Here is an 8,874-nt window from a genome sequence, read left to right as displayed (position 1 = left end):
CTCTCAGTTTCTCTCATTAGCATAAAATTTACTTTAAATTTGGATACCTGAGGTAAGGTTTGCTTTATTTTCATACTCAACACCTTTCTTATGTATTATTTAAAATTAACAATATTAGCAAAAAAAAACAATAATTCATAATACCTTTCCCCAAGGATGAGAATGGATCTACAGTTATAAACAATTGGATTCATCCCGTTGCCATATTTATTTATTTATTTATTTGAATCTCTGTGATATGTGCAAACTTCCAATGGGGGACGCAATAAATGTATTCCTAGTTCCTCCACTGGAGCTCCACTTTCCTCTTTGTAAAGTCGTGAATGCACCACATTGCCACATCTAGCCATTCCAAGAAAGCTTAGAAGTACGATGTTAGTGGAATCACTTGAAAGCAGCATTAGATCTATTAGGTTATGCGTGCGTGTCCCAGGGCAAACGTCGGGACACCGAAATCCTTGGTGAAGTACTTAGGACAAGACTGGAAGTGACTTGTACCTGTTTGCACTCATGACGTTACTGTTTGGATGCAAGTAGCTGTACTCCGAGGAGGACGGGCGGGGGGGCCGCAGCAGGTGGATATGGATGGCGATAAAACTCACGGCTAACCTCGCTCATTCCAAGGAGCTGCTTGTACATCGGAGAATCGATAAAATATTTGGGAAATCGAGCTGCACCGACTTCTTGGTTCAGGGGGCCAAGCCTTGACATGCTTTTCACGTCGTCCGCTCTGCACGAATAGCATGTTGATCCCGGGGGAAAAAGCAGGTGCGTCCTGTCCCGTGTTTCTCCGCCCGCAAACATGGAGAAGGTGAAAGCAAACTTACCTCAACATAAACGGTACCTTCGACTTTCATGTTTGTTGTGAACTTTTGTGTTGCTTTTCGAAACAAAAATACGGTGGGTACAATTTCAACATATCACTGGAGCAGGGGAAGCAATGGAGAAGAACCAAGCGAATAACCGGACCCGGGCCACCGGCGACGGCGGAGCAAAAGACAGGGTGGACAGGTAAGGTTAGCAAACACGGGCTTAGTGGCTAATAGCAGGCAGTAAAATCAATAAAGCCATGTCAGGTAGCAGTTTGGGAGGACGATGGAAGTTAGTAAGGTGCATGAGAAGTACACCCAGAACTAGGCTGCGACTTTATTCCTTAATTTGTGGGAACTGGAGGCAGTAACATTAGCCAACTAGCTTAACTACTTCAACCAACGGTTAACGCGACTAGTTAAGCTTTTATATCAACAGTACAAATCTCGCGTTACTTGTTAACGCGACTAGGTATGTTTTTATATCAACAGTACAAATCCCGCGTAACTTGTTAACGCTACTAGTAAGTTTTTAACTCTGGAGATTCTCAGTCGTGAAGGTGAAGTTATCTACAGGTTGAGTCATGGCAACTACCTAAAAAGTAGAAGTCCAGTTGCCATGTCTCGACCTGTAGATAGTAAGTTTTTACATCAACAACACAAATCTCGTGTTACTCGTCATATTTGGGAATTGTGGGTTCCCAGAGCCTGAGCTGGAACAATCCAAAATGTATACTTTGGTCAAACTGCATTTTATTGCTCTCCTGACGTAATGGTCTTGAGTGATTTACAGAGAAATGTGTTTTGCTGTCGCACTGGTGTTTGGTCATCAGAAATCAGAATATTTTTGTCATGACATAATACCTCAAACAAAACTGCAGAAATTGGTTGATCTCACACTATTTGGCAAAGCTACCCAAAGCTAATGCTACCCAAAGCTAATGCAGTCTAATCCAACAACATGCTAAAAAAAATGTTTTTAAATTAAGTTTGAAGTTTTTTTTTAATTTTTAAGGTTTACATATTCTTTAAGCATTTATCAGAGAGGTGTTCATGTAAGTTTGATCAACTGAGAGACTTTAAATGGCTCTTGACTTTTACAAGTGTTTGTCCTATTTTGTCTTACTCTATCTTGTAGGACAGGTTAATTTTTTTCAGAAATTTATCTCGGTGTAATATTGTGTTCAAAATGACCATGCAATTATAGTAAAGCTACACCTTTTGTAAACAGTTCCCTCAAAAACTGAACACTATGACCTTCATGAATGGAGGATTTATTGCAGGCCTGTTGTATTAGAATTGAGAGTGCATGTGAAATAGGGCCCTTTTTCTTCATGTAACAATAAGCTGAAGGTAGAAAATACCTAGAGTTTGCTGTATATATTAAATGATTGTTTGCAATCCAACAAACTGTAATAAGCCAAACACCTGAAATAAGGTGCCACCTATAGCCCACACACTATAGCATCTAATGTGTGCTCTTGCGTTTGTCTTGACAAGGACATGCTCCAATGAGGAATATAACCTTTGTGTAATAATACATTTGTTTTTACCCAGTATTTGCACAACCACACCAGTAACTGTACCAACTGGACTTTGTGTAGGAAGGTGGTTTCATGCTGTAGTGTGTTATGCTTGAACATGTTCAGAAAAGATATGGTGTCATACCACAGTACTGGTCTGCAGGTTCACTTTATGTATGTCTTTGCTCCTGTACAAGGGTTAAGCTGCAGGAAGATTATGTTATGTAAGGAATTAAGTCAAGCCGTCTACACGCACAACTTTTTAATCTAAAACAACATTGTAGCTGTAAGTAATGTAGATACACGTGCTATATAGGAAATAAGAAATAAAATAGAACCTCAATCCTTTATTTTGTGCATTAATGGGTTTAATTTAGGGTAAACATCAAGAAATACTGTACCACAACGAGCAGTTAAATGATACTGGACTAATGAATGACAACAACAAAAGGGATTTTTATATTACAATTGAATTAGAAAAGCACGCAGTTAATTCAATGAATGTCTTCAGTCATAATTCAAATAGTACACAAGTATAAGCAGATAAATACACAAACTAGAATAGATTTACATGTTCACTACGTTCAAATTAAGCTGTTTAGTTTGTTTGCGGTGTATAATGCTATGATGTGAATGATTGTGATATACCGACTGAAGACTATCCTTTAGGCTAATGAGTTTCATTAATAGTAACAGTCTCTGCCTCTGTGTTTTCTGGTCCAGAGTGGATCCATATGGCTTTGAGCGTTCAGAGGACTTTGATTATGAATCATATGAGGAGTTCATGTCTGAGTATCTAGTTGTGCTCACCCGGCGGTCCATCAAGTGGTCCAAACTACTGAAGGGTAAAAACAGGGTGCAGAAGAACGTAAAACGTGAGTGTGAAAGCTGGAAACCGCAGTATTTTCAGAATAAGTGTGTGCAGCAAAACTGAACCAAACTTCAGTGTTCCCCCTCTAACCTCTTCTTCAGTAAAGCGTTATGTACGTAAAGGCATTCCTAATGAGCACCGGGCTCTGATCTGGATGGCTGCCAGTGGAGCTCAAGACCAGCTAGAGAAGAACCCAGGCTACTACCAATCCCTGCTTGGAGCTCAGCATGACCACAGACTGGTGGAGACTATCTGCACAGGTCAGGCTGTGAACACACAGATGCATCACCTTGAACTGCTGTCAGACACGCGATCAGAAGAAATACCTGTCCAATCCAAACAACAACACACTGTTGTATTCAACATACAGTACAGTAGTACCTGGCGTGGATTGAACCTGGATTTCTCTTGTGCATTGCTAGCCAAATGCCTTGACTTGTGCATTGCCTGAGGGCCCTCAGTTACATATTTCCTTGTAACACAGATAGCACTGTGTTATGCAATGTAAGGTATACAGGAAGTAGAAAATTCACCAATAAAACTGCCAGTAGCTATTACGTTGCAGCATAAAATATTACCACAACTTTACCTGCAGTGTAATATTTCTTACCAAAAAACATCTGTGGTTGAGACATTTATCTTAGTGTTGCGATATAATTTGAACACCAGAGGTTTTCAATTGTAAAAGTAATTTGTCTTTCCTGCTGTTTTTCCTTCACTCTCTCTCATGTTCGCATTGCATGCACACAGAAACACACGAGACAAGATATGATATGTGTCTTTATGGTTTCTTTCTTTCAGACTTGAACAGAACATTTCCAGATAACATCCACTTCCGCAAGACATCCAACCAATGCCTACAGAAAGCTCTGTACAATGTGCTGTTGGCTTATGGTCACCACAATTCAGATGTGGGTTACTGTCAGGTAATTGTGAAATACTCAAGCTCCAACCCAAAAACCTTCAAAATATCAGAGAATATTTATAGGAATAATTAAAAAAGACAATGCAAACTTGCCTGTGGCTGATAAAAGTGTGTACATAAAAAGCATGTGCCAAAACATTTTTCATGTTTTGTTACATTATAACCTGTAATTTAAATGTTTTTTTTAATCTGAATTTTATGGGATGGATCTGCACAAAACAGTCTAAGTTGGTGAAGTGAAATGAGAAAAATATATATAAAAAAGAATTTTTAAAAATTAGAAATCAGAATATTGGCAAGTGCATATGTATTCACCCCCTTTGCTATGAAGCCCCTCAACAGTTCTAGTGCAAACAATTACCTTCAGAAGTCACATAATTAGTGAAATGAAGTCCACCTATGTGCAATCTAAGTGTCACATGATCTGTCAGTATAAACGCACCTTTTCTGAAAGGCCCCAGAGGCTGCAACACCACCAAGCAAGAGGCATCACACCATGTAGACCAAGGAGCTCTCCAAGCAAGTTAGGGTTGGGTTATAAAAAAATATCCAAATGTTCAAATCCATCATCTTCAAATGGACATGGACATGAACATGGTACCACAACAAACCTGCCAAGAGAGGGCCGCCCACCAAAACTCACAGACCGGGCAAGGAGGGCATTAATCAGAGAGACAGCACAGAGACCAAAGGTAACCCCGAAGGAGCTGCAGAGTTCTACAGCAGAGACTGGTGTATCTGTGCATGGGATCACAATAAGCCGTACACTCCGTAGATCCCAGCTCTATGGAGTGGCCAGAAAAAAGCCATTACTTGGTGTTAAAAATAAGAAGGTACATTTTGAGTTTGCCAAAAGACATGTGGGCGACTCCCCAAATGTATGGAGGAAGGTGCTCTGGTCAGATGAGACTAAAGCTGAACTTTTCGGCCACCAAGGAAAACGCTATGTCTGGCGTAAACCCAACACATCCCATCACTCCAAGAACAACATCCCCACAGTGAAACGTAGTGGTAGCAGCATCATACTGTGGGAATGTTTTTCAGCAGCAGGGACTGGGAAACTGATCCGAGTCGAGGGAAAGATGGATGGTGCTAAATACAGAGATATTCTTGAGCAAAACCTGTTTCAGTCTCCCTCTGATTTGAGACTGGGATGGAGTGCATACTGCTAAAGTAACACTCGAGTGGTTTAAGGAGAAACGTTTAAATGTGTTTGAATGGCCTAGTCAAAGCCCAGACCTCAATCCAATTGAGAGTCTGTGGTCAGACTTGAAGATTGATTGAAACCACCCAACATGAAGGAGCTGGAGCAGTTTTGCCCTGAGGAATGGGCAAAAATCCCAGTGGCAAGATGCGGCAAGCTCATAGAGACTTATCCGAAGTGATTTGCAGCTGGAAAAGGTGGCTCTACAAAGTACTGACTTTAGGGGGGTAAATAGTTATGCATGGTGAAGTTTTATTTTGTTTGCTTCGCAATATATATATATATATATATATCACATCCTCAAAGTTGTAGGCATGTTCTGTAAATGAAATGATGCAAACCTTCAAACAATCCATTTTATTTCCAGGTTGTGAGGCAACAAAACATGAAAAATGCCAAGGGTGTGAATACTTTTGCAAGGCACTGTATACCTGTGATCTAAGTTAACGTTTCCAGATATATGTGTCTAAGGAAAGACTGTTTGTGGCCTTATGTTAATTATTAACCATTAATGTAAATGGTAAATTTTATTGACCAGAACATATGTAACTTGGTTTGCAGTTCTGACAGACAGTAAGGCTGTGCTGATTGTGACATCTTGTATGTAGTATAACTAGAGCCCATTCACATCTCTAATTATACTGTTTTTTGTCTCCTTTTTTCATGCCAAGCGTACACTTACTGGTCTCTCCTCTGGATGCTTTTTAAAGAGCTCTACAGTCTCCTGCTCAGACAGGATTGAGAGATTTATGTATAACCTCAGTGTGTGTCTCTTTTGTCTTCAGGGGATGAACTTCATAGCTGGGTATCTACTTATCGTCACAAAAGATGAAGAGAAATCCTTCTGGCTGATGGATGCACTACTTGGCAGAATTTTACCAGGTGTGTGTGTTTGTGCATATAGTAATTTGCCACTGGAAGTGTTCTGGCCGTTGCTCTGGACTAAAACTAGTCCTGAGACCTCTTACAGGAGGTCACAGGTCACTGTATTTAACTGTCTGTGGCCTAAGGTGTACATTGTGTTTACTTTTGTATCTTGCACTCACTTAAATGAAGAACTGTTATCACAAATTAGGAAAAAATGTTTCATTTGTTTATGTCCATTGTTCATGTGCGCGTGTGCGTGTGGTTACAGACTACTACAATCCAACCATGGTGGGGCTAAAGACAGACCAGGAGGTGTTAGGAGAACTAGTGAAGCTTAAAATCCCCAGAGTCTGGCAGACCATGATGGATCATAACGTCATGTGGACGCTGGTGGTCTCACGATGGTTCATCTGTCTCTACATAGACGTCTTGCCAGTTGAGGTGTGTCTACGTGTTTCACGGTGCAGCTATATTGGCTAAGAGGCAATTCATTTACTATATGTTGTATAGTTTTAAATTTCGTTATTAAAATATTTAGGAAAGCTTGATAACACCAGAGATTAATCCTGGTTATTGGCATTCAACACTTTGTGTGCTTTTGGATTCTCAAACAATGAAAACTCTATTTCTGCACACCATTTACCATACTACAAGACTTCAGGCCAGAAATGCTTTGAGTACATATAGATTTCAAATGTGCTTTTTATTCCTCCTTTTCCTTGTTTCCATTTTGGAATAGCCAACCGATCATATGTTGTTGCCAACTCAATCTGTCAGCTTGGAGAGTGTCTTGACTCCGTGTTCTAATAGACAGATATGTAGTTTTACTAGGAGGGTGTAACACTTACAGAGGCACATGGTGTCCCAAAGGATTTCACTCCCACACTCAGGCACCATGTTCAACTAGGAACTGTTGCTTCCGCAGCAACAAGGACACAATTCCTCATCAATTTCCCACAAAGACTGAAGAAGAGTTTTCCTCTGCTCCTTTTGGGAATAGCACCCAGTTACACGTTTAAAATAACTGCAGCATAGAGAATTGACAAATATTTAAGAAAGAATTTAATACAAATGTTTATGTGTTATGATAATTAGTTGTGTATGCTTATGTTTTTCCTTCGTTTCCATACCATCTGTCTTTACAACACAAGCATTTGTGGCTTTAGTCCCGAAATTCTAGATTGAGGTGTTGTACATTAAATTGGCACCTTCATTGTCTGTTGTTACATCTTATTTTTAAGATGCATTTGTATTCCTTGGCTTCCCATAGTCTGAAAGTGTGTTTTTTCATTAGATGTAGAACTTATGTTGATTTGTGGTTTTTCTTTGTTGATTTTTCTCTCTTCTTTAAAATGCACATTTGTTAGTGAGATATAGCCTTTTATCGATGCTGTTTTCCTACAGACTGTCCTGCGAATTTGGGATTGCCTGTTCTACGAGGGTTCAAAAATCCTTTTCCGTGTAGCTCTGACATTGATTCATCACAACCAGCCCCTGATTCAACAGGCTCAGTCACTCCCAGATGTCTGCCAAGTTTTCAAACAGATCACCCATGGACCGTTTGTCAATGAATGCCACACTTTCATGCAGGTAAAGGAAGTGATTAAACTATTAAAAGCATTTAAACTCATTGGTCTTGTCTTCCAGTGAGATGATAAACGTCCCTTGTAAATAGCTTTCTTTAATCCTGTAATTCTGTTCTATCTTGGCTTGTGTAGAAAATCTTCACTGAACCAGGAAGTCTCTCCATGGCAACCTTGACTAAGCTGCGAACGACTTGTCGATCATGCATAACTGCAGAGGAGACATGACCCAGACTTGACTACCTGTTGCTCAGACTCACTACACAGCCAGCAGCTCATTTGCAACTTTTTCACTCACTTAATGTCACAGTGACTACATGTAGTTTTTGTCTTAATCTCATTTTGAGGCAACCGTACAGCCTAAATGTAAATATATAATATCACAATATTCCTAGTACTGTATGAACATACATTTCCATTTGAAATTAACTTGTAGTTTTTAGCAAAAGATGTTATTTTGTTAAAATGTAAGCACTTTTTTACTCCTGAAGGTCTGACACCGATGAGAAAAGCCTTGTCAGCAAAAGGCCACGTCAGATATTTGATGTGCTGCACTAGAAACACAGATAGGAGGAACTTGCCTACTGCATTTCATAGTTGTCTCAGTCACTAGAAGTCCAATAATTAATTTCTTGGTTAAATGAAAAGTTGAACTTTTGGTGGGTGGTTGAACATGCTACGGTGATCCAATGTGTATGTTATTGATTTCATACTAGAAATTTATTTTATTATATCAATTCATTACCTGATGCCTGTAGTTTTAGTTGAATTCAGGTATTGGAGCCTGTGCAGTTATTTCAGATGCACTACAGATGCAGTAATTCAAGCGAAACTGACAGGGCTAAGCTTTTTCTAACAGTGGTATTTCCAGTTTGATTTGGAGGGCATGGAAATGGTCATGGTGCTGATATCAGATTTTGTGGCACTGGACAAAAATAGTCTTGGGGGTGAGCCTAGCTCTGATTATTGTGTATAATGTACACCTGGTTGGACAGCTCAGAGTAAACAGCCATGTTTATTTCAGAAACTATGTAAAAGAAAATCATAAAGGTACTGTTACTCGAAATTCTCCAAAAAAGAAAAAAAATCAGT

The 8,874-nt window shown here is 39.6% G+C and overlaps 1 protein-coding gene across 2 annotated transcripts; it reads left to right on the top strand.

Annotated features, from left to right (window-relative positions):
* Nucleotides 1–367: 367 nt before the first annotated feature.
* Nucleotides 368–8,873, top strand: grtp1a (growth hormone regulated TBC protein 1a). 2 transcript variants are annotated; one of them, XM_026320260.2, is made up of 9 exons: nt 368–840; nt 933–1,011; nt 3,056–3,207; nt 3,305–3,463; nt 4,005–4,129; nt 6,118–6,214; nt 6,468–6,640; nt 7,604–7,789; nt 7,918–8,873. In XM_026320260.2, exons 2-9 carry the CDS (start codon nt 941–943, stop codon nt 8,008–8,010), a joined length of 1,056 nt encoding a protein of 351 aa, XP_026176045.1. In that variant the 5' UTR covers nt 368–840; nt 933–940; the 3' UTR covers nt 8,011–8,873. The 2 variants fall into 2 exon arrangements, with proteins under 2 accessions (XP_026176045.1, XP_026176044.1); XM_026320259.2 differs by having other exon boundaries at nt 369–1,011.
* The last annotated feature ends 1 nt before the right edge of the window (nt 8,874 follows it).

The sequence above is a fragment of the Mastacembelus armatus genome, chromosome 3 (assembly GCF_900324485.2).
Source record: "Mastacembelus armatus chromosome 3, fMasArm1.2, whole genome shotgun sequence".
NCBI classification, from domain to species: domain Eukaryota; kingdom Metazoa; phylum Chordata; class Actinopteri; order Synbranchiformes; family Mastacembelidae; genus Mastacembelus; species Mastacembelus armatus.
This window is presented reverse-complemented; position numbering and strand designations above follow the sequence as displayed.

Excerpts from the sequence above, each read along its gene's own strand:
- grtp1a (XM_026320260.2), top strand. The coding sequence starts at position 941 with ATGGAGAAGAACCAAGCGAATAACCGGACCCGGGCCACCGGCGACGGC. Across the intron at positions 6,215-6,467 it reads ACTTGGCAGAATTTTACCAG|ACTACTACAATCCAACCATG; the intron begins GTGTGTGTGTTT and ends GTGTGGTTACAG. Across the intron at positions 7,790-7,917 it reads AATGCCACACTTTCATGCAG|AAAATCTTCACTGAACCAGG; the intron begins GTAAAGGAAGTG and ends TGGCTTGTGTAG.